General features: G+C 50.4%; 2 protein-coding genes across 3 annotated transcripts in view; one reads left to right on the top strand and one right to left on the bottom strand.

The window, feature by feature from the left end:
• Positions 1-4,395: 4,395 nt before the first annotated feature.
• On the top strand, positions 4,396-23,975 carry ADRA1D (adrenoceptor alpha 1D; the record flags this gene model as incomplete). The annotated part of the gene is made up of 2 exons (XM_079944306.1): positions 4,396-5,515; positions 22,888-23,975. 2 exons carry the CDS (start codon positions 4,396-4,398, stop codon positions 23,475-23,477), a joined length of 1,710 nt encoding a protein of 569 aa, XP_079800432.1. The 3' UTR covers positions 23,478-23,975.
• SMOX (spermine oxidase) overlaps positions 9,446-24,641 on the bottom strand; it is a 67,215-nt gene continuing 52,019 nt past the window's right edge. The window contains exon 9 of one of the 2 annotated variants that reach the window (XR_013831520.1): positions 9,446-10,159. The gene's annotated coding sequence lies outside the window, so the exon portion shown is untranslated. Of the gene's footprint in view, positions 10,160-15,771; positions 16,860-24,641 lie in introns of those variants that run through there. The other variant, XR_013831521.1, reaches the window with a different exon arrangement.

Here is a 24,641-nt window from a genome sequence, read left to right as displayed (position 1 = left end):
CCAAATGGCATTCTCAACTCTAATGTTTTTTTAGTAAGCCATACTGGAAATGTGTACATTGGGCTTGGTCTAGAAGGAATAGCCACATGAAGAGTGTCAGCGGCCTGGGTAGAATATTAGCCAGGGGTTCAGATCAGCCAACCTACCTGCTCTTTTCACAATCCACCCATCGGGAATTGCCTCATTAATGCTCCAATGGAGTCTTCCTGGGACTCTTGCTTTCCTACAGCATAATGTCCTGCAGGCTGAATGGTCATCAAGTCTATTCCCTATTCTTGAGCACTTGGCTGACCCACATTTCTCCCTTGCATCTAAGTGGGGGCATGAGCTTAGACACGAGCGCTGTGCTTGACTCCTAAAATGTCTACATAATCCTCCACAAAAGGAATCCCTTTTTTCTTTGGGCAGGTGGATGTAGACAATCTAGAAGAGGTCTCCAGGGCCCTGGAGAATTCCAGGGCTCTAGAAAATAGTGGCGTCACACATTGTGGCTTTGTCCAATATCCTGCTTCCCAGCTTATTTACTCTCCTGAAGAAAATAAAAAGAAACAAAAGAATATCTCTTCGGGGCAGAAGAAAACACAGCTGCAAAGCAAACAGCCACACCAAGGGTCCCCAGAGCAGTAGGCTGCTTGCCAGGCTTTAACAAGGAATATCATTCCACTGGTGCCCATCCCCATCCTCTACCATTTCTACTATCATGAGAAATATAGTCACTAACTTCCAACTCCATTAATTTAGGCAAGTATTAGCATAAATAATCAAATAACGGGCTTCTCGTTCCCTGTAGCTTCTGTTGACATAGGAATGAGGCTGCAAAGATGAACTACCAAGTACATATCTCCTTTCTGCTTATCTTTTCAATAATATCTTTTCCCCACATACTCAACAATATCTTTTCCCCACATACTCCGTAACCCACAACCACTGAGAGGTAGCCAGCAACAAACTGTACTGTCCTTATGGTGGAAGAGAGTAGCACTGAGCCCTCACCCCTTTACCCAGTACCCCTGTTGACCATAGTAGGCATCTAGGATGAATGGCACTATTAGGGGAATTGGAAGGCTTAAGTTTGGGGTCAGTCAGGTTGTGGGTCAGCTTGTAGCCAGAGCCATTGTAAGCTTAAAGGTCAGGCCAGAGGTAGAGATCCACTTGCAGCTGAAGAATAGAAAGGATGTCTATGTTCTTCATAGGAACTGATCCCAGGAAGTGGCAGCATTAGCCAAGTTTTCTAGTTGACATACATGAATTTACACCCTTTCAGCCTCCACTGCTATTCTGAGGCAGGGAAGAATTGGAAAACAGTTCCTTTGCATTTGGATTTTCTTTGAGAATTTAATTGAAAAGAGTCTCCAGGACCCAGATACCAAACCCAAAGAAAACTTTTTGTCCATAGGAAAGATCTCCTCTTAACTCTTCTGGGTAGCACTTTCTACAATTTGAATGTAAGCCCCAGGATGGCAGGGATTTTACTTTATACAACATCATATCCCCAGTGCCAGGAAAAGTTCTTAGCATATAGCTAGTGCTTAGTTAATTTGTGTTGAATGAATGAATAAAAGTTGTCCAGGCTTGGTGGGGTAGGAAGGAACTGTAGGTTGACTGGCTGGCCCCCACAAACAGGATATCTGTCAGGAATGCCTGCCTTCTCTCCCATTCAACACCCTGACTGAAAGAAACAACCACCCTGCACCATTTCCATGAGAGTCCAAATCTCCTCATACCTCTCATGATCTCTTGTAGGGTTCCTTTAAACCTCCTCTTTAAGGGCTAAAGTCCCAGTTTACCAGCCTAGGAGTTAACTTCTCAGTTGTGGGATAAACCTTTCCTTTTTCTTTACTCTCACTCTAAAGGGATCTCATAAAGGAGATGCTTAGTTTTCCTTCTTAAACTAGAAGCCATGCTGTTGGATCACAAAGAACCCAAGGGCCACCCAGGTCTCCAGGGCTCACAGGTCCAGCAATTTGATCCCTTCCCAGATTTGAGCATAATAAACTGGTAGAGAAAGCTCACAATTTCACACCTCCTGCCTTTCCCTGTTTCTTCCCCTAGAGCTCTAGAACCTCCAAAGCCCTCTTGTAGACCAAGATCTGAGACGTGGTAGAGCTGCCCCATCTCCTTCCAGGCACACTATCCCACAATTTCTCCTCACCCTGCTGGCAAGTATACCTCCAGCCAGCCTTATGCTGGTTCTCTAGACCAGGATCAGGCACAGATCTCTATGTGACCCCTGTCAGGTAGCCCCCTACCACCCCAGGCTCAGCTTAGATTTAACTTTGTCTCCTATTCCCAGTCATCCTTGAAAACTGACCCAGCCCAGAATCAGATGTACTCCACGAGGGTTATCCCTGTCTTACACTGTGAGATGGCAGCCAGTCACAGACACAGAGGCTGCCATCTGACACTCCCATGTGAGAAGCTCCTGGCCTCTCCTTCCGGAGCCCTCTGCCCCTCTCCTTCAGAGAGGAAGCCCAAACCCACAGTTCTGCTTTTGATCAGCTGCCAAATAATCCTCATAAGGCACCTTGCTTTCAACTCTCCACAGTAAGCCCCCAAAGACCCAAGTAAAAGATGGAAGATGGAATGGGAAGCTGAGGGCCTTGGAAGAGCTGTTTCTAAGCTATGACTCTAACAGCTTTGGCTTCCTAGGCTGGGGAGGGGATGGGGAGGGGGGGTTACCCATCTCTCCCATTTCTCCCATTTTTCTTCTTTTCTCCAAAGCACTTTCTCATCTAGGACTCTCATACATCCTGAGATGTCATTCACAGCTAGTGGGCACTGAGGCCATGAGTTCTTTGCCCCCTCCCAGATACCTCTGTAAACAGGTCCTCATCTCCCTGGCATGGCTCAAGACTTCCTCATCCTGCACTTACTTGGTGGCATTATTCTCCCTGCAATTCCCCCCTCCCCTGGCCACCCAGAGTGTCCAACATAGCTTGACACATGACAGCAGCCTGGTTAGTATTTTTATGTTGGCCAAAGGAATGGTCTCTTTTTGTTTCTCCCTACCCAGTCTTGTTAGTCAACAAGAGGCTCCTTAAACCCACCCCTCCACCTGTGGCCCGAGTTCATACCAGCTCCACATTCCCTCTGTCCTCTGTCCTACCTGTTCAAATCCTGCCCTGCGTAGTCCCACTCAGCTAACAAATATAGGCACTGCTCTGGGGCCCTAACAGATATTAATTCATTCAGTCTTCACGCTGGTAGGTAGACACTACTCTTATCTTCATTTTACAGATGAGAAACTAAGACACAAAGAGGTCAAACAGCTAACATAGGGCGGAGCCTAGATTTGGAGCCAGACTGTCTGCCCCACCTCCTTTAACCATCCCGCCAAGTGGCCTTTCCCACCCTCCAGTACTTAAACCCTCCCTCCCTAGAACGAGGCCACTTATTTAGTGTAGCAATGGGAAGTTTTATTTCGACAGCCGATATGGAGTAAAGTAACAGTGCAGAAGTTGGTGTATGCAGACCAGTGTGTCCTGGGCAGGGTCTGAAGGCTGTAACCATATAAGTAGTCTCTTGTTCCTTCGCCCATCATAGGCCCGCAAAGCTTCCGACACCCTCTGGAGCTCTCCACGCCACGGCACTGGACAGAGGTGTTTGAGACCCTCCTTTGTCCAGTCCCCTGAGAGAAGGAAGGAGGTGCAGCAGCTCCATCCGCGGCATGGCGTGGTCCCGTCAGCAGGCTGCAGATCCCCGGCGCTTGCTGCTCTCTGGCGGCCGGAGCCGGGAGTCCGGGGACCCGGGAATCGCACCTTCTACACTCGGCGCGCCCAAGGGCACCAGCAGTGACCGAGACGCTGGGGAAAGGGCGGGAGGGAGACTTAACTGAGTGGTAAGAGAGAGGAGGCGGGGTAGGGGCGCGGGAGGTGGAAGGGAGCGGACCGCGAGGGGAGAGGGCGGGCGTGAGCACCAGCGGCGCGGCGGGGGTGGCTTCCGCGGGGTCGGAGCGCGAGCCAGCGCCACCGCCCTTTGGGACCCCGGAACGCCAGCTCGCCCAGAGCGCAGATTCCCTTCTTCCGGCAACTGTGGCGCTGGGTCCCTCGGTGCCAGCGTCCCCTCTTCATCCCCGGCGCTGCCCTTCCTCCGCTCCGTCCCGGCCCCGCGCCCAGTAGCTAGCTCCTCAGTGGTCGCCGCCCGCACCGCCCGGCCCCGAGCCGCCGCTTTGCCCGCTCGCCTGGGCACGCTGCGAGAGAGGCGCGCGTCGCCAGCTCGGGCTCTTCGGTCCCACTCCGCAGCCGCCCGCTCCGCTCGCGGGCAGCAGTGCTCCACGTCACAGGAACTGAGGCAGGACCCCGACAGGACCAGCGCGCGGGTCTGGAGCCGGAGCCCCCAGCCCTACCAGTCGCTCGTCCTGCGCCCAGCCCCGGTCCCCGACGGCTGCGCGTTGAGATGACTTTCCGCTATCTCCTGAACGTCAGTTTCGAGGGACCCTGCTCAGACAGCAGCGCCGGGAGCTCCAGCGCGGGCGGTGGCGGGGGTGGCGCGGGCGGCGCGGCCGCCTCCGAGGGCCGGGCGGTGGACGGCGTGCGGGTGACCGCAGGCGGTAGCAGCGGCGGCGGCGTGGTGGGCGCGGGCAACGGCGAGGACAACCGGAGCTCCGCTGGGGAGCCGGGGAGCACTGGCGCCGGCGGCGAGGTGAACGGCACGGCCGCCGTCGGGGGGCTGGTGGTGAGTGCGCAGGGCGTGGGCGTGGGCGTCTTCCTGGCTGCCTTCATCCTCACGGCCGTGGCGGGCAACCTGATGGTCATCCTCTCCGTGGCCTGCAACCGCCACCTGCAGACGGTCACAAACTATTTCATTGTGAACCTGGCCGTGGCCGACCTGCTGCTGAGCACCACAGTGCTCCCCTTCTCGGCCACCATGGAGGTTCTGGGCTTCTGGGCCTTCGGCCGGGCCTTCTGCGACGTGTGGGCCGCCGTGGATGTGCTGTGCTGCACGGCCTCCATCCTCAGCCTCTGCACAATCTCGGTGGACCGGTACGTGGGCGTGCGCCACTCGCTCAAGTACCCAGCAATCATGACCGAGCGCAAGGCGGCCGCCATCCTGGCGCTGCTCTGGGCCGTAGCCCTCGTGGTGTCTGTGGGGCCGCTGCTGGGCTGGAAGGAGCCGGTGCCCCCTGACGAGCGCTTCTGCGGCATCACGGAGGAGGCAGGATACGCTGTTTTCTCCTCCCTGTGCTCTTTCTACCTGCCTATGGCCGTCATTGTGGTCATGTACTGCCGCGTGTATGTGGTAGCGCGAAGCACCACGCGCAGCCTGGAGGCGGGAGTCAAGCGCGAGCGGGGCAAGGCCTCAGAGGTGGTGCTGCGCATCCACTGTCGCGGCGCAAGCACTGGCTCAGACGGAGCCCACGGTGGGATGCGCAGCGCCAAGGGCCACACCTTCCGCAGCTCACTGTCAGTGCGTCTGCTCAAGTTCTCCCGTGAGAAGAAGGCGGCCAAGACGCTGGCCATCGTCGTGGGCGTCTTCGTGCTCTGCTGGTTCCCCTTTTTCTTCGTTCTGCCACTGGGTGAGTGATCCCTCTCCCACCAGCCCCTTCTCTTCCTCCCTGAGCCTGTGACCGTCCCTTCCTGGCACCCAGACTTGTATGGCCCTTCCCAGTGGAGGGTGACTCTCCACCTGAACATGGAAGGTTTACTGCCTGGTCTCTTAGACACGTGCGCATGCTGCCTTGTGGGACACAAATAGGTTCTTCATGCTTGCAGGATTTGTTTTATGAGCTTCTAACTTTTCTGGCCTTCCCCCTTCTTCACTGCCATTACAAGCCCTGGGCTTGTTTTACACTCCCCACTCCTCTAAATACAAAAGGTCAGTGGAAATCTGTGCAGGCATCTGCTCCCATAGTATGTGGCAAGCAGTGTAGGTGCTTGTCTACATATCTCCCTCCCTCCACCACCAGGGCCTACATTCATTCATGGGCAGCAATCCCTGGCCAGTCTACGTGAACATCAGCAGACACCGGAAGCCACCTGCTTTCTCTGTTTGGAAGCTGGGCCCCCCTGGGAGGCCCTCCCCAGCTGGTATCTGTGAATGCTGTGGGCTCTCATTTCTGAAATCTCCTCTTGGTGGGGGGGGGGGGGTCTGTGTGGGGGTGAGAAAGAAAGGGAAAGGGCATCTTATCAAATGGAAAGTTAATATTGTTCATCGTAGTTTCTTAAATTTACGGAGTCCTAGCACTTCTGGAGAACTTTGTTATTTCTTTCACAGGCTTTCCTGTAGTCTGGGAGGTGGGCAACTGTTCTCAGGACCTTCCTCCCATGCCTTGAGGCCCCTCCTGGAAGCCTTGGGGCTCGGTCAGCACAGGGAGAAGAAAGGGAACGGCATCTATGGGGTTGCTTTTGCCCTGAGTCACTGCACCCACAGGTGCAACCAGCCAGCCCAAGCCAGGACCTCCCATGTACCTGTAATCACCCACATTGAACAGATGATAACATTTCGCCATATTTGCCTCAGATCACTTCCTCTCTCTCTTTTCAGATAAACAGAACAGCCACAACTAAGTTCCCTCCTCCTGTCCCTTCCTCATTTTCTCCCTCTCTCTGCAGAGGTAAATCTGGTGTTTATCACTCCCACACACATGTTTATACCCTTACTACAAACACCTGAATCTATAATAATAAATAGCATTGTTTTGTGTGTCCTTTGGACTTATATAAATTGCACCAGCTGTGCACATCCATCTTCCGTTTGCCCTTTTCACCCAATGTTTTGTTGTTGAGATTTATCCGTTCTGGTTATTTTAGCAACAGTATAGTATTCTGTTTGAAAGTATGCCATGGTGTGTTGATGCAGTCTCCTGCTGAGTGTTCAGTTTTTCTAATTTTTCGCTGTTATAATCTACACTGCAAAAGGCTACTGTTTTTTGAGGTCGAGATCACGTCTCCCTCTTCCAAAAAGCATCCCTAAATCTCCATGGCCTCTGCCCTTGCTGGCAGACACTGCTCTTCCTCAACCCCTCATCTCTGCTGCTCCTCACACCTCGCGTGGGAACCCTGGGGCTATCTTGCCTCTCCCTTCCTGCCCGTCTGCACTGTGCCCAGCCTCCCATGGCATCTCACCAAGTCTAGAACAAAGCCCAGGGCCACAATGGAGCTGAATTTAGTGGAATCTGGTAATAATGAGCAAGCAGGACAGAGGCCAAGCAGGGAAACAGAATATTCTGATCTGCCATGACGTGGCTTGGAGGGCAGGACAGCAGAGAGAACAGGAGGACAGAGCCTGTGGTACAAGCAGGAGTGGCCTGAGGGTTGTGCAGGAAGAAGGGGGGCCAGGAGCAAACCCCCCCCCAGGAGCTCTGGGGCCAGGCCTGGGAGGAGGGAGGCATCTTTGGAGGAACAGGGAACATTCTGAGCAGCAACTTTTGGGGTTGAATGTGGAATCCAAGGGGCTGGCATATTTTGGTAGGAGGTGCCAGTATGTGCTTGGGGGAAGAGGATGTTGGGAACTTAGGTAAGGGGACCAAGGATGGATATGGTTGCAGAAGCAGGAGTGTGGGGTACAGTCTCCCAGAAAGAGGATGGATGGGCAAAGAGAAGAGGTGGGCTGGGGAAGGAGCCTTGGGGAGTACCCACTTTGAAAGAACCCAGAAGGAGGCAGAGAAGGGGGCAGCCAGGAGAAGGTGGTACCGCCCTCCTTGCAGGCCCTGGTTCCCACACCAGGTGTGAGGAACAGCAAACGTGGGAGGATTGAGAAAAAGCACTGTGTGCCAGCCAGGGCCACAGGCCATGGAAATGAAGGTGCCCAGTAGGGCCACAACCTGGGGTTGTTGAGCAGACCCAGAGTGCCCTTCACCCACATCTCCACACACAAAGCCAAGTGGAAGCAGGAGCCCCAGCCACAGCAGTGATATGGCCAGTGAGCAGCCCAAATAGCCCGGAGGATATCAAAAGCTTTAGGAAGTGGGCCCAGGGTCCCAGTGGTACACGCACAGGGGGCCATGAACAGCCATCTATCACCTGAAATGTTTTAGTCAAGCCAGAGCTGCAGCAGAGGGAGATATAGACAAGGTATGCTGACCTGTGGGGCCATTGGGGCTCAAGTTGCTGGGCAGGAAAGAATGGCACACAAGCACAGGGCACCTAAAATCCTGAGGGTCTCAGAGAGGGACTAGGGGTCATCCCCCACACCTCCGTTTCCCTGTCTGTGACTCGATCTAGGCAGTGACTACATTGGTGAAGATATATGTAAAGTCATCAGTCTATACTCTTAAAATGTACACACTTTATAAACTTGACTGTCAGTATCTTATGCCTTAATGAGAGAGAGAGAGGGAGAGAAGGCGGGAGGAGGCAGGAGGAGGTTGTGAGCCATCTGAGGAAATGGTGTCTAGGCTGGAAAGCACACTTTGGCAGCCAGGTGTGGAGGGCAGATTCAGCGTTTGCGTCTCAGAGTGCTGGCCAAGTACCGAAGGACCCATCTCCACAGGCTCCCTGAGGTGGTGCAGGGTCCACAGACTCAAGGAGAGAGGCAGGGGGTGCGCTGCAGCAAGTTCTCAGGAGTGGCATTACTGTTCCCTGGCCCAAAAGCCTGAAGAAGAGGCTGGCATTACATCTCCTATCTGTGCCTTTGTGGCACCTGGCACATAGTAGATGCTTGGTCAGTGTGTGTATAGGAGGAAGAAGTGGCAGAACCCATGGCCTTTTCACATCCTTCCGTGCCGAGGATCTGGTTGACAAAGCACAGCCCTCTATCTTTACTATTATTATTATTATTATTCCTGTGGTAAGAACATAACATGAGATCTACCCTTTTAACAAATTTTTAAGCATGCAGTATTGTTAACTCTAGGCACAAGGTTGTACAGCAGATCTGTAGAATTTATTCATCTTGCTTAACTAAAACTTTATGCCTATTGATTAGCAACTTCCCATTTCCCCCTCCCCTCAGCCCCTGGCACCCACCATTCCACTCTTTCTTTGAATTTGACTATTTTAGCTACATTCATGGAAGTGGAGTCATGCAGTCCTTCTGTGACTGGCTTATTTCACTTAGTATAACAGCCTCTGTGTAAGCAGAGACCTCCCTTACTCGCAATGCATTGGGGGTGATCCCCATTTATGTGACCTAAAAAAGTTTTTAAACATAACAGCTAACATTTATTGAGTGATTATTATGAACAAGCAGTGAGCTAGGGGTTTTATTTTCCATTTTTAAAAATCATGGATAGTTTCAAACACATAAGTAGACAGAACGGTGTGATGGCCCCAGCTTCAACAATATCAACCCAAGGCTGATCTTCGTTCATTTCAAACCCCGCCCACTTTCCACCACTGCTTATTATTTTGAAGAAAATCCCAGACACCATATCAGTTCATCTGTAAATTCTTCAATGTATATTTCTAGAAGAACTTTTAAAAAATAACCACAATCCATTATAACACAAAAAATAGTTGTTTAATAGTACCAAATATCTTAGTGTTCAAATGTTGCTGATTGCCTCATAAAATTTTAGTTTATTTGTTTGAATCAGGGTCCAAAAAAAAGTACATACATTGCATGCACTTGATTTGTCTCCTCAGTTTCTTTGATTAATAAGATTCCCCTACCCCCACCTTTTCCCTTTCAGCTTGTTTGGTGAAGAAACCAGATTGTTTGTCCCAAAGGAGTTACCCACAGTTTGGAGTTTGCATCCCTATTAGTGCCATTTAATGTGTCCCCTTGTTCCGTGTACTTCCTGTAAACTGACTTGATCAGATTCAAGTTCAGTGTTTGGGACAAGATTTCTTTTCTTTTGTGATGTTCAGATGCAGTCAGCCTGATTCATTCATTATAAAATGTCCCATCAGCTTTTCACCTGCTAGTTTTAGCAGCCATTGACCATGGCCTGGACCCATTATATCACTGGGACTGAAAGTGGTGATATCCAAATTCTGTCATTCCTTATGCATTTGTAGACTAAAATTCTAAAAAGAATTCACCACTAGCTGTTTGGTCACTTGAAATAGAGTACATACAGCAAAATCAGGAGAGCTGCTCGATGCTCTCCTTTATCAAAAGAAGAGTCAGGCTTCCCTGGTGGCGCAGTGGTTGAGAGTCCGCTTGCCGATGCAGGGGACATGGGTTCGTGCCCCGGTCCGGGAGGATCCCACATGCCGCGGAGCAGCTATGCCCGTGAGCCATGGCTGCTGAGCCTGCGCGTCCGGAGCCTGTTGCTCTGCAACGGGAGAGGCCACAACAGTGAGAGGCCCGCGTACCGCAAAAAAAAAAAAAAAAAAAAAAAAAAGAAGAGTCAATTTCCTAGCAATCTTTCCAAAGGGGACCAATAGGTTTTTTAGTACCATGTTAAAAGTGATTTTTAAATCTGTCACACATTATAGACATCACTATTTTGGGGTTGGCCAATGGGTGCCCTTGGCCCTAGGGTCCTTGTTACTTCCTGCCTAGGTCAGAGATCAGAGGTCAAACTGAAGCCAGGGTTAAGGGTCAGTTGACAGACATGCTTTAAGCTTTAAATCTCACCAAATGCCTCAGCACCTGCTTACCTCCCCCCAGGCTCAGTTCCAGGCTCGCTTCTGCCCCAGATCCTGGCCATGAGGGCCCTGAGCATTGCCATAGGACATGACCACTTCCTGTGTGGCTTGGTCCTCCCAGACCGCCAGAGCCTTTGAGCCCACTCCTCATGGGAAAGTCTCTGAGCTCCTGAGCCCACCTCTGACCCCACCTGAACCCTGCCCCATCCTGCTTCATGAGCTATATGCCCACCAAAAAGGTCTCCTTGAATGCTAGAAGATTTGCCTGCCCTCCTTTGCAGATGGTGACCCAGCAGAACATTGGCCTGGGCCCCTGAGAGCCAGCATTGGGACCTAGTGGGCAATGCCCCAGCAACTCAGTGCTGGGACTCCTGGACAGAGTGACCACTGTCTGGGAACTTCTCTCCTCTGGCGAAAGCACTGATCCGCTCCAACTTATGAGCCATTTGTCAGTGTGGCCTGAGAACTGAAAGGTTCATGTTCAGATCAGGGTCATGTTCAGCCGAGCACAAGGGCCATTTGGCAGGGACTTCAGCCTTGGGCACGCAGAGCTTGGGGTGTGACCACTCCAAGGCCGCAGATCAGGGAATGAGCTAAGAAGTGACAAGAGTGGAAAAGAGAGGGAGAGAGGGAAGGTGGAGAGAGAGAAAGGGGAGAAGGGGAGGGAGAAGAGCTGAAGGGGAATGGGTGGGGTCCAGTGTAGGACACTGAACAGGTCTGTGACTCATCTCCCTGCCTTGGGCCCCACCAGGCAGCCTCTGTGGCTCTAGGAACTACCCCTCCCTGCCAATCCGCACAGCTGCAGAAGGATGTCCAGGGCCAGACCAGTAGCTCTAGGCCAGCCCCACAGAGCTCAAGGATCCTGAGGTAAACACAGGGCACAGAAGGACTTCTGATCTATTCTTTGTCTATCTCAAGCCAGAGGACCCACCAGTTACCTCTCACCATGGAAGATTGGCAATGCAAGGAATTCAAGAGATTTAGCTTGGCACAGCTAGCCCCACAATATCCTCAACTCTGTGTCTTTATAATCCATCTGAGACCTGGACCCTATTCAGGTCACCTCTTCCTGACAGCCTTTTATGATTGTCTCTGCTTCAAAATGGCCTTATCTCTTACCATCTCTACCTCCCCTTCTCTGTTCCAGCAGTCCTAACTTCTTGGTTGTCCTTGAACTTGTGCGGTACCCTGCTGCCTCAGGGCCTTTGCACATGCCCTCTCCTCTGTCTGGAATTCTCTTTCTTCAGGTAGATGCATGACTCACTCCCCCAGAGGGTCTTCAGGTCTCAGCTCAAGTGTGCCTTATGAGAGAGGCCGACCCTTTAAAATATTGCAAAGAGGTCCACTGCTTCCCAGCCTCTCTTGGGGAAGGTGCAATTGAGTTCTAGAGTCAGAAGCACTGAGTGAGCAGCTGAAAGAACTAGGAGAGAGAAAGGGAGTCTAGGACTGGGAATTCCATCTCTGCTAGCCCTGTTGGCAGAGAAAGACCTGAATATGGTACATGGTATTTTTAACCCCTCTATTTCTTTCTGGCTAGAGAAAATGGCTGCTTGTGGATAGAAAAGTCACTGGTGAGGCAGGAGGTGGGAAAGGGGAAAGGCTGGGGTGCAGCCTAATAGTTCATGGTTGGCTGCAAGCTATGAACAAGACTGGCTGTGAATTATGACATTCTGCCAAGAACAAGTTCCCTTCTGGTGATGCCAAAAGAGTGCTGTTAATCACACAGTCCCCCCTTGGCTTCAGCGCTGTCACTCCTCAGCGAGGCTTGGCCAGATTGGCCAGTTTCAGCCTTAACCACCATCTCAGCAGCATCTCCTGGGCCTGGACATTGCTCTTACTTAGGAGAGGGGACTGGCCTGTGATAAGGCTGCAGACCTCCGCCGCCAATCTCAGCCTGCCTTAGCTTCCCCAACAGTGTGCAGGCCAGGCTAGCCCAGCCAACATGCCAAAGAGTGGGGTAACCTGCTGACACAGGAGAGGCCCTGCCTCTTCTGACTAGTGGATGTTCAGCATCCCTGGACATTACGTTAGACTCCTGACAAAGGCACCCCAAAACAGGGAATAGGGGAAGGCAGGTGGGAGCAAGCTTGACGGATACATGCAAGAAAAGGCCAAGGAGCAGAGAGAAGCAGGCAAGAGTTGTGTTTGCAGTCGTCTCCTACCTACATCCTGACCACCTCTCCTCATAGGTAGGTCAATGTGTTCACTCCTGTGCTCCAGCCTGCCTGTTGAGTGGAGAGAAATGGGCATGAACATGCAAATTCATGCCCTGCCTTTCTCAGCAGTGGGCGGAAGAGTTGAAACAGTGACCAAGAGCTAATCCCTGGATTATAGGTTTAGGACCAATCAAGAGAGCTTGAAGACACATCCATGCAAAGAGTGTCCTGGGTCATGTCCCTGTACGTAGAGACTGAGACAGGAGTTCTTATGCGAGTGATGGATTGAGGGAAGCTCTCAGGAGGTACCTGGGAGGGAGGGAAGCAGGATAAGTCAGAAAAGAGCTAAACCTAGGATGTGGTCTCAAAGTCTGGCCTCAGCCTGATCCCTGGAACAAGAACGACAGCAGAGAATTGTGCCACCTCGAGACAAGGAGTCTGGCCTTTTCCATCCCTGCTGTCTATCACTGGCTGTGGGCTGCCACCTTGGTGGGAAGGTGTCATCTCCCAGTTGAAGCAGCTCCCATTGGTCAAGGGCAATTCTCCATTAGCAGCCAACTATAAGCCATTAGCAGCCAACACTCACAGTAGCTGGGGACCAGGGGCACCTGGGTGGGGCACTAATAGCATCAACTTCAAACCTTAAAGGTGACTTTTGAGCAAAGACTTGAAGAAGGGGAAGGAGATGGCCAAGTGGCTTTCTGGGGCTCCTTCCAGGAGGCTGGGGTCTGTTTCCTGAGATGCAGCGAGCAGGCAACAGCCCAGCCTTTCTGAGTGTTCTGGATGGGCATGTGTGCACAGGAGCCGAATTCAATGTGGCAGTCCTCACAGGCCACCCTAAAGGCCATAGAGAAGGCCAATGAATGCCACTTGGTGGAGGCAGAATCAAGAAGTGCTCAAAGGCACACACACTCCAGAAACCAGTCTCACCTCCGCAGACCCCGGGAGTGGAATTAATCACAGAACTGCTCCTGGAGAGGTGGTTCTATGCCCAAGTCTGAAGAACTGGAGAGACCTGCTATGGAGAAAGGAAGAGGGCCATCTTCCAGACCAGGCCAAATGTACGAAAGTCCAGAGGTAGGGATGGGCATGCTGCTTGTGGATCAGCTGCTGGAAGGTATTGAGTCTTTGTGGATCCTGACCCCAGGACCCCTGGAAGACCAGGGGAAGTTTTTTTTCTATCTTTACATGATGTCAAGGAAAGACCAAGCACTTTAGGGCTAGACTGACGCAGGTTCAAATCCTGATGCTGCCACTTGCCCTCCGGAGATAACTAGAATCTCTGCAAAGTGGGATGCTAATGCCACGAGAATTAAATGAGAAGTGCTACATACAGGGCCCAGCATGCAGCCTGGTAGGTACTGAACACTCAGAAAGCAAGCGTGAGCTCCCATTTCCTTCCTCGTCACTTTAGAGGCTACCTACATCTACGCAAACAGCACTTATTCACTCACTCAACAGATACTTTATGACCCCTGCTCTGGATCAGGCAAGTGTGTTAGAGGCTGGGATGAAAAGAATAATTAATCCCGTCCCTGTCCTCAAGAAACCTAGAGTCTAGGAGAGTAGATAGAGCAGTAACAAATTTTATTTGTTAAGATGCAGGCGTGCATAAAAGGGCACCTAACCCAGGCTTGGTGGGGGAGGACACCTGACCTGGGCTGGAGGGATGGGTGGACGGAAGCAGAAAGCACCGTGGGAGCAGTTAGAGCCACGCAGGAAGGCAGAAGGAGCCCAGCCTCTGTGGGAAGACATGCTTGTGGCTTCGTATGGCCAATTTGGGAGGGATGTAAGCTGAAGACAGCTTAGGATTCTAAAAAGACTTGAATGCAACACAAGAAAATTTGGGTTTATTCCTCAGAGCCATTAGAAGCCACCAACGTTTTCAGAGGGGAAAGGAGAGAAACCATTTTTTTTTTACAATAAGTCTCCAGCAGCTGTGTGCAGAGTAGAGGAGACAAGGGACCACTGGGGGCTGTCACAGCCATGTAAACAAAATGAGATGCCAGAGTCAGCAAAGGCTTCAGGAATGAGGTGAAGGGAGGGACTCCACTAGAGAGAAAACTGAATGTACCAGACATGGTGACATACAGCGTAGAAAAGAGGGACTCATTCAGCAAACTCAGCAAGTGTTGAGCGCCTACTGTGTTCAGTGTGTTCATGAGGTCTTCTGGGCAATGGGAGTGCAGCATCAAGCAAAACAGACACTAGTCCTGCCCCATGGACTCTTACTGCAGGCAGAAAGGTGATAGACAAAATGAAGAATAACTCAAATAGTACAAGAGAAGGTGATAAGGGCCACAGATAGAGCCAGCTGAGGGAGATGGGAGTATGGGGTGGGGGACACTGCAATTTTTTTTATTGTAGTTGATTTATAATATCGTGTTGTTTTCAGTTGTACAGCAAAGTGATTCAGTTTTTTTTCAGATTATTTTCCTTTATAGATTATTATGAGATACTGAATACAGTCCCATGTGCTATACAGTAAATTATTGTTGCTTATCTATTTTATGTATAGTAGTTTGTGTCTGTTAATCTCACACTCCTAATTTGTCCCTCCCTCCCTCCCTCTCCCCTTTGGTAACTATAAGTTTGTTTTCTATGTCTGTGAGTCTGTTTCTGTTTTGTATATGGATTCATTTGTATTATTTTTTAGATTCCACATGTAAGTCATATAATATTGGTCTTTCTCTGACTTACTTCACTTAGTATGACAATCTCTAGGTCCATCCATGTTGCTGCAAGTGGCAATATTTCATTCTTTTTATGGCTGAGTAACATTCCATTGTTTATATATACCACATCATCTTAAACCAGTCATCTGTTGGTGGGCCCTTGGGTTGTTTCCAGGCACACTGCAATTTTAGATGAGAGGTCAGGGAGCCATGTGGATTTCTGGGGGAAGAAGATTCTGGGGAAAAGCAAATGCAAAGGCCCAAGGAGGGAGTGTGTCTGGCATGTCCAAGAAGCAAAAGGAGGGTAGTGTGGCTGGAACAGAGTGGGGGGGGGAGTAGGAGAGGATGTCAGGGGGTCAGGGGACCACATGTCGAGCTGTGAGGGGGAATGGCAGCCCTTAGAGGGTTTTGAGCTTGAGGAGTGACATGATCTATTTCTATTGGGTTGGCCAAAAAGTTCCTTCGGTTTCAAAGTAAAAATAAAAGACACATATTTAGTTTCACCCAGAACTTTATTGAACAACATAGTCACTGTTTTGTTCCACTACCTTCTGAAATTTTTCAGACAACTTCATAATTCCATCTTTCCAAAACTTTTTATCTTTTTGAGCAAAGAACTGTTCCTTTTACAGTCTTCCAGGGAATTGAAATTTTTTTCCGTTAAGAGAATTTTGTAAAGACTGAAAAATATGGAAATCCGAAGGTGCAATGTCTGGTGAATATGGTCAATAGATCAGAACTTCCCACCCAAGCTGTAACAGTTTTTGCCTGGTCATCAAAGAAACATGTGGCCTTGCGTTATCCTGACGGAAGATTATGCATTTTCTGTTGACTAATTCCAGATGGTTTTTGTTGAGTGCTGCTTTCAGTTGGTCTAATTGGGAGCAGTACTTGTTGGAATTAATCATTTGGTTTTCCAAAAGGAGCTCATAATAGAGGACTCCCTTCCAATCCCACCATATACACAACATCATCTTCTTTGGATGAAGACTGGCCTTTGGTGTGGTTGGTGGTGGTTCATTTCGCTTGCCCCACCATCTCTTCCATTCCACATTATTGTACAGTATCCACTTTTCATCGCCCGTCACAATTTCTTTTAAAAACAGAAACTTTTCATTACGTTTAAGTAGATAATCACATGTGGAAATACAGTCAAGAAGGTTTTTTCGCTTAACTTCTGTGGAACCCAAGCATCCAAGCGATTCACATAACCAAGCTGGTGCAAATGATTTTCAACACTTGATTTGGATATTTTGAGTATGTCAGCTATCTCCCACGTGGTATAATGTTGATGGTTCTCAATTAATGTCTCGATTTGATCCCTGTCAGCTTCAACTGGTCTACCCGACCATGGAGCATCGTCCAGCAAGAAATCTCCAGCATGAAATTTCACAAACCACTTTTGACACGTTCGATCAGTCACAGCACCTTTTCCATACACTGCACAAATCTTTTTTTTTACGTTTCAGTTGCATTTTTACCTTTCTTGAAATAATAAAGCATAATATGCTGTAAATGATGCTTTTCTTCTTCCATCTTCAATATTAAAATAGCTACATAAAAATTCACCAATTTTGATAAGTTTGTTTTTAAATGCATGCTGATATGACAGCTGTCACAATACAATCTAACAAAATTGTTTTGAATGAAGTTAAAGATAACTAAGCACTACTCGAGCCATCTTATGGAAGAAACTGAACAAAACTTTTGCCCAACCCAATATTTTTAAAGGATCATTCTAGCTGCCAAGTTGAGGGTAGATTTCAGGCTGCAACAGTACATGCAAGAGACAGTCGGGAGGCTGCTGAATTACTCAAGGGGAGAGGGGATTGTGTCTCAGACAGGGTAGGAGGGCGCAGGGAGGAGGGTAGTGGTTGAGTTTCAACCTCATCCCCTTCTGCTGTGCACTCAATCACTCCATTCTATCCACACTAGCCTTGTCATTGTTCTGCAAACATACCAGGGCCACCTCAGGCCCTTTGCACTTGCTGTTTCCTCTACCTGGAATGCTTTTCCCCAAAATGTCCACATGCCTCATTCAGCTCTTTACTCAGACGTCATATTCTCAGCAGTTTACCCAAAATTTATAGCACCACCCCCAGCCACACGCACACACATACATAAACACAACTAGGTATCTTCCTTCCCTGCTTTGTTTTTTATTAGCATGTTTTATTATCTGATACGTTTGTATTTTCCTTGTTTATCATATGTTTTGCTGGTCTTGCCCTATGAAATGTAAGCTTTATGAGGGCAGGATAAGTGTGAGATGCCAGTAGACATCCAAGTGGAAATGTCTGGGAGGCAGTGAGTCTTGGATCTATGAGTCTAGAATTTGGGAGAGCAAACTGAGCTGGAGATAGAACTGTGGGCATTACCAGCCAACAGTCTGTGAGCCTGGCTGAAATTGCCAAGAGAATGCAAAGAGAAGAGATTACAAGACTCTTCTTATAAGGGCACTCCTACACGTAGCAGTGGGGACATGAGGAAGGAGCAAAGGCAATTGACAAGGAGTAGAAAATCCAAGAGAATGGTGCCCCAAAAGCCCCGGGTGAGATGAGAAGTGTCCAGGATGGATGAGAGCTGTATCTGCATGTGGGAGGGCTGGGGTGGAGTGGGGCAGTGGGGCAAAGCAGTGGAGTGAAAAGCAGGTGGGGAAGAGGAGACGGCATGTGTGGATAGAAAGCGTGGAGGGAATGAAGTCATAGCCAGAGAACCAGCAAAGAGGGTGCAGCTGTGACAGAGGCAAGCTCACGAGTGACTGATGGGTCGAGAGCTCTACAACACAAGTAGGGACGTGAACCTTGGGTGGGAGGAGAGACTCCTTTCTTACAAAGGAGGAAGACAGGTGAAGAAGGTTTAAGTGAGTGCCCAACTTCTTTGTCTTGTTTTCTCTGTGAAACAGGAAGTGAGATCAATTGCTTTGGAGAAGGGAAAGGGGCAGACTGCAGAGCCTGTGGAGAGGGGTAAAGGCTCAAAGGAGCTGGTGCAGGAATAGGTGGGGGTGGGGGAGTGGGCTGAGAATGGGTGGCAAGATTGCTTGAAGCCAGGACACAGAGCTGAGGTTGGAGACCCTAAGCGTGTTCAGAGTGTGGGTGAATCTCTCCAGAGTTAGGCTCTGGCTGGATAAATACAACCCAAATCCAGAAGGACATGCACATGGAAGGACTGAGGAAAGAATGGCTGGGGTGCAAGTGAGGAGAAGTCTCAGCTAAGCAGAGATGATAGGAGAAATCCAAGGGGCTGGCAGGTCAAAGTTCAGATGAGAAAAAGAGAGAGGACAGAAAGCTGCAGTCAGCAGTGGAATATAGATTTAAGTGAAGAAATGAACTGCTCAGCCTTATGTTTTAAAAGGACACACACACCCCCAGCTGCTATGTGGAGAACAGGGTACTATGGAGGGCACAGGGGCAGGAACAGAGAGCCCACTTGGAAGGGCACTGTAGGTAGATGATGATAGTAGCTGGGACCAGGGTGGTAATGGGGAATGGTGCAAAGTGGGGGATTCAGGACTAACGGGAGTTGGTGATGGATGGGATGCAGAGTGTGACAGAAGGAGAGGGGTCAGAATGTGTGGAGCACCTACGATGTGCCAAGGATGGTGTGGGGAGCTCTCCATTTAAGGATCAGATAGATGGGAAACTGGTAGTTACCCGCAGTGTTCTTGGCATTGAGAAGTGAATAGATGTGCTAGGGGAGGGGGGAATACAACTAACTCTGCTGGGTCGGGAGGGGATGGTGTGACGAAAGCTCCCAGGAGGAGGTGCCACTGGAGCCAGCACTACCAGGTGGAGGAAGGAGGAAGGGCAGTCCAGGATGATCCTGTGCAAAAGCACAGAGACAAGACTGGGGAGCCCGCTGTGGCCAGAGGGCAGTGAACAGTCAGTGTGGCAACTTAGCTGATGCACATGAAGACAGAAGAGAAGCGGGAATTGCAAGAGAAAGGAGAACAAGGAGGTGGTGCTGGGCGCCTGGATGGCGGGAGGCCGAGAGAGGAGGGTCCCATGAGCACCTGTTTCCAGTGACAACTGCCAAGATGAGTTAGCACAGCTGTGCTTTATGCCTGCAAGAATGGCTGTGGACAATGTGGGGAGTAGGAGAGGGAGCCAGCTCAGGACAGAGAAGGGGAGTGCCAGGTACTGGGAGACAGAGGCCTTGCCTCAGAGCCCCCATGTACCCATTGAAGCTTTCCTGTAGCTGGGCTTCCGGGGCTGGCAGAGGCTTGTGCTGGGCAGCTGGAGAGGACTGTGAAGGCAAGAGAGGTGAAACCAAGTGGTCGACCTAAGAGGCCATAAGTCAGAGTAGCTGGAGGAGGAGAAAGTTGGGAGTGGCTGAGAAGGGGCTTGTCCACTGATGCCCTGACAGCAGGGCAGTGCTGCAGGGATAATGCCAGTGAGCACCCTCGGGAGTCTCAGGACAGTTACCCACCTCGTCCATGGCAAAGGGGAGGGAAGTGCCCACAAGCCCCTCTCCCCCGACCCAGAGATCCTTAAAAGAGGCTGTGGGCAGAAGAGAGAACGTTGGGGCAGGCAGGCAGCAAAGAGTGAGGCAGGGTGCAAGGAGGCATGGGGGTAGACTGCAGCACTCTGGGCAGAAGTAGGTGTGAGGCTCAGGACTGCCATATGTGAAAGGAACAGAGTAAAAATCTCTTAGGAGCTCCTGCCTGTGAAAGCTGGAGCCCAAGGCACAGACGTCTGTATTTTCCAGGCAAGATGTCTGTGCACAGAGGGCAGACAGCAATGAAACAAAATTGTGGCGACTGCTGTCAGTGCCCCACCCATCCCCCCTGAACATGGGTCACTTTCCGCCCCAGCAGCTGCCTCCATATCTTCGCCTGCAGCATTCTCTGACCAGCAATATCCTCACTGTCCACCCACACAGCAAGCAGGAAGTATGGAAAATTAACACCCTGAGGGAGCAACCCAAACACTGGCTTATGGTAATGGGAGTATAGATACCCCACCTCCCTCACCTTACTGATCCTGTTCTCCAGTCCCCCAGAGCTCCCAGTGAGAGTGACTAACTTGTTAACTCTCCTTTTATTGGCTTCCTTCTCTTCCCTCTTTTTATCACACTTCACTATTGGTGTTTCATTTACCTTCCAAATTAACAACTTGCATTTGAATCCTTATCTCAGGTCTGCTTCTGGGAGACCCCAAAGTAAGACAGAACCCTCAGCAGGACACAGTAGGAAAAACCTGGGGCTGAAAGGCTGAGTTTGTATCCCAGCTCCTTTGTGTGTAAGGAATTCCCAGCTGGCAGCAGGCTTCTGCATAGGTTGGTTGAGCATGAATTAGAATTTTAATGCTTAAAACAAGGCCCAGGCCACACTACTATATGCCATGTTGCCCACCAATCCGAATCAAAACCACACCAATAACAAAGCCCTTTGGCTGGCTTTTGGCTTACTGCTTAAAGCATAGTCCCCTGATTTGTCATCCTGGGCTAAATATAAAAGAATTCTAGCCTGAGTCAGAAAGTTATTTTCAGCACTCTGTCTTATTTTGCAGCCATTAAGGGATGCTGTTCAGAAGGCTGCCTTCCTGGAGGCTAAGGTCAACACTGGTGGCCCCCACATTCCAGGGACAACTGCCCAATTCTTCTCCCAAGGGAAATTATCTCCTTACATTTTGATTGATGCCCCAGCCTCCCCCAAACCCACCAGGTCTTGGCTACTGTTTCTGGCCACTCTCCAGAGCTGGGAACGGGGTCCCTTCCCAGGGCTGAGGTCTCCTCTCTCAAAAGCCACAGAAGTAGGGAAAGGGGCAGTGAACAGACTCCAGTATTTACTACAAAACTGCGAAGTCTTGTGCCCTGAAATTTATGAATTGTCACAAAATCCCTTCAGAGAAATTGTTGTATGTATCTCACAGAAAAGAAGAGTGAGACTTAGATGGCCAAATAACTTGCTCAAGGCTGCGTGACCAGGGTTTGAAAATGCTGTGCCACGCGATACTGCCTGACACTCCTCTTCCTCCACAGTGTCTCTTAGCATCAGGAATCCCACTGGGTGGGAGGTGGGTGATACGCAAGGGTCCCCAGGTCAAAGAGAGGGGCATGATGCCTCTGCTCCCTCAGTAGGGGACACTGCTCTTATTTCTTTGAGGGCAAGGAGAAAAGAAAGCAGGTCTTGCTTTGTCAAGGACCACTACCCCTGGTCTGCTCAGCCTGGCAGACACCTGAAGCTTTTGCCTGGGATGGGACGCTCCTGCCGCCTACCCCCAACCCCTGCTGATGTTGAGGATAGTGAGGGTGACAAAGTGGCCTCTGCTTCCTGGGTGATGTCTTTGCATTTTGTTAGGTGCCTTTGGAGACATGACTCCTTGAGGTCTATGGTGGGGAAGACAGGGGAAAGGTATGCAGGGAGGAGGGTCTTCCTGGCACAGCTCAGACCCCAGTGTCCCCACCTCCTCCTGCCTGGCACTCTGCTCCCTTTCCAAGCCATCCCAGAAGCCTTCCTGACCACTTCCCGCTTCCACTGGGACAGCCCCACTACCCTGCATTCTGACAGCTCATGGGCATTGTGTTTATTGAGGCTTAATTCTAGGTTCTATCTCTTGCCTGCTCAAAAATATCCATGGCTCCTAACTACCCACAAAATAAAAGCCACTTCCCAGCATTTAAGGCCCTTCACCATTTGTCTCAAATGAAGTTTTCTGAGCATATCCTACAGGACATTCCCATGCCCCAAACTTGTTATCCTCTTGCCCACCTGTCCCTTCCACTCCTGATACCCTCTGCCCTTCCTCATCCTGCCTGGCTCCTGTCCATCCTGAGACCCTGGAAGCCCCCCGCCCCAATATACTGAGCACCACCATCATCCCACCTGCATGCCCATGATATGTGACCCACATTGCTACCGGGAGAGCAAGGCCTCAGGTGTTTGATGACAGCCCAGCACAGTGCCTGGCTCAGGGCAAGCCTTGGTCAACATTTAATTCAGGAGTTCTTACCCTTTTTATGCTAGGGACTACTTGGGCATCTGGCAAAGTGTATGGAGCCTTTCTCAGAGTTACTCTTTCAAATGCAAAAAATAAAATACAGAGGATTGCAGATGAAATCGACTTCATTTAATTGAAATCTGTGATTTAGTCTCCAATGTGTTTCCATGTGAAGGCTTTAAATAACAAGATCTAGTGGCGTGTTCTAGTGACTGACACTTCCAAATAGTGAGAAGCATAGACAATATTCCAAAATATCTGTAGCAACTGCTAATATTAGGGGGTAAACTGCCAATATTGCACCAGTTTTGAGCTACAAAACAGTGATTTCATATCGTTTTGTCTAATTCTACTCAGGTTTGTTGCTTACACTCGCTGGAAATGCTCAATTTCAGGTAAACGTGAGTAAAGCTGAAGATGACTATTTTTTTCTCATTCAAGTTTATGGACACCCTCGAATTATATCAGGGACTCATTGAGGAGAGATATCTTGAGAGCCACTGGTTGATGAATGGCCAGGGCCCCTGAAAGGGGTGGGGGGAGGGGGAGTAGTGCAGAGAGGGTGGCCCCTTTGCACCAGGCGCTGCTGGAACTCCCTCTCCCTGAGCATCTAACCAGCCTGGGTCTCTGCTTCCCACAGGCTCCCTGTTCCCACAGCTGAAGCCCTCAGAGGGCGTCTTCAAGGTTATCTTCTGGCTGGGCTACTTCAACAGTTGCGTGAACCCGCTCATCTACCCTTGCTCCAGCCGGGAGTTCAAGCGGGCCTTCCTCCGCCTCCTGCGCTGCCAATGCCATCGTAGTCGCCAGCACCACCGCCCCCTCTGGAGCATCTACAGTCACCACTGGCAAGCCTCGAATGGCGGCCCGCGCCCTGACTACGCTCCTGGCCCAGGCGCCGCACCCTCCGGGGCCCTGCTGGCCCTCACCACGCCCTCAGCCCCCGGCTCCCCAGGCACACGCAAGGCGCAAGCTCCGGTCGTCGGCCGTCGAAAGCCGCCCTGCGCCTTTCGCAAGTGGAGGCTTCTCGGGCCGTTCCGGAAACCCACCACCCCGCTGCATGCCAAGGTCTCCAGCCTGTCGCAAAAGAAACACGCCAGAGAGGCTGCGTGCGCCCTGCACTTGGAGGTGGAAGCTGTGTGCTTAGGCGTCCGCAGTGAGGCAGCTGAGGGCACTACCTGCCAGGCCTACGAATTGGCAAACTCTAGCCTTCTCCGGGAGACTGATATTTAAGGACCCCTGAGTTAGGCCGAGGAGTGTGCTGGGGGTGGGAGAAGGGTGTGGAGATGGAGGCTGGCTTTGTTCAAGAGGCCGGTGAGAATCAAGGACCCAGAAATCGATCAGGGCGACTGCTCTCCAGAATCCCCGAGGAACTGAGGTGTGGGTGAAGCCCCTGAAGGGCAGAAAGTTATGAGCTCCCCCTCCTGGACACAGATGCCCCCAGCTCCTCCTTTCAAGGGAGAGGCTGAGGGCTCCTTGGGGCCATTTGTTTCCAATCCCTGTTTGAGAAACACTGCCCCATCCATGCCTTGAACCCTGGGTAGATGGCCCCAAGTATGGCCAGGCAGCCCTGTCCCTCCTCTTGGGGAGGAAAGGGCACAGAGGCCCTGCCTGGCTGCCCCCAATGCCTCCCCTCCGGAAAAAGTCAGTGGGGCCAAAGCTTCTCAATGGACACAATTTATCCTTACTGCAGACTGGAGGAATCCAGTGGCCTGCCATTGCCACCCACAAGCTTTGGTGGCAGATTGGACGACTGTCCTACAAGCCTGTTGTATTAACCTGTGGGCCCACTTTGCCCTACTGAGGCTCCGCCCTGCCCCTCACTTTGTCTCCCCAAAGGCCTTACTGTTTACACTGTATATAGCTCCTTGTGCCTGTGCCCATCACTTCTTGCTGGGCTCTGGAACCATCAAATGGGGAGAACTTTGTCATTTTTAGACATATTTATTGGTCAGAGTACTTCTATTTTGTCCAAACTGTGCAAACTGTTCATCTTCAGCTTACAACCCATAAAGAACTACTTTTTGTTTTTCTAAAATCCTTCAAGTACTAAAGGCCCACAAGAGGATAAATTGGGTCTGTGTTCACCTTTCTAGTTTCAACCTGTCTCTTTAACTGATGGCTGCTGTCCTTTGGGACTTTCAGCATAACCAAAAGATTCGGGCATTTTGTTGGCTTTTAAAACTCACATGATTAGTCTTGGGAACAAACAGTAATTATAAGCACAAAGTTTCGCTTTTTCAGTCTCACCAGATATATCTGTGATGCTCTGAGGGCCTCAGTCTGGAAGGTGGCCATCAGTTAAATGGGTGAAACATTACTTTACATGAAAAAATGTACAAGCCCAAGTAGACAGGTATACATGGTGAGAGAACACCTACTTAGGAACCATGCTTA

This window comes from Stenella coeruleoalba (genome assembly GCF_951394435.1).
Source record: "Stenella coeruleoalba genome assembly, chromosome: 15".
Lineage (NCBI taxonomy): Eukaryota > Metazoa > Chordata > Mammalia > Artiodactyla > Delphinidae > Stenella > Stenella coeruleoalba.
The sequence above is the reverse complement of the archived record's forward strand: the minus strand, read 5'-3'. Positions and strand labels throughout refer to the sequence as shown.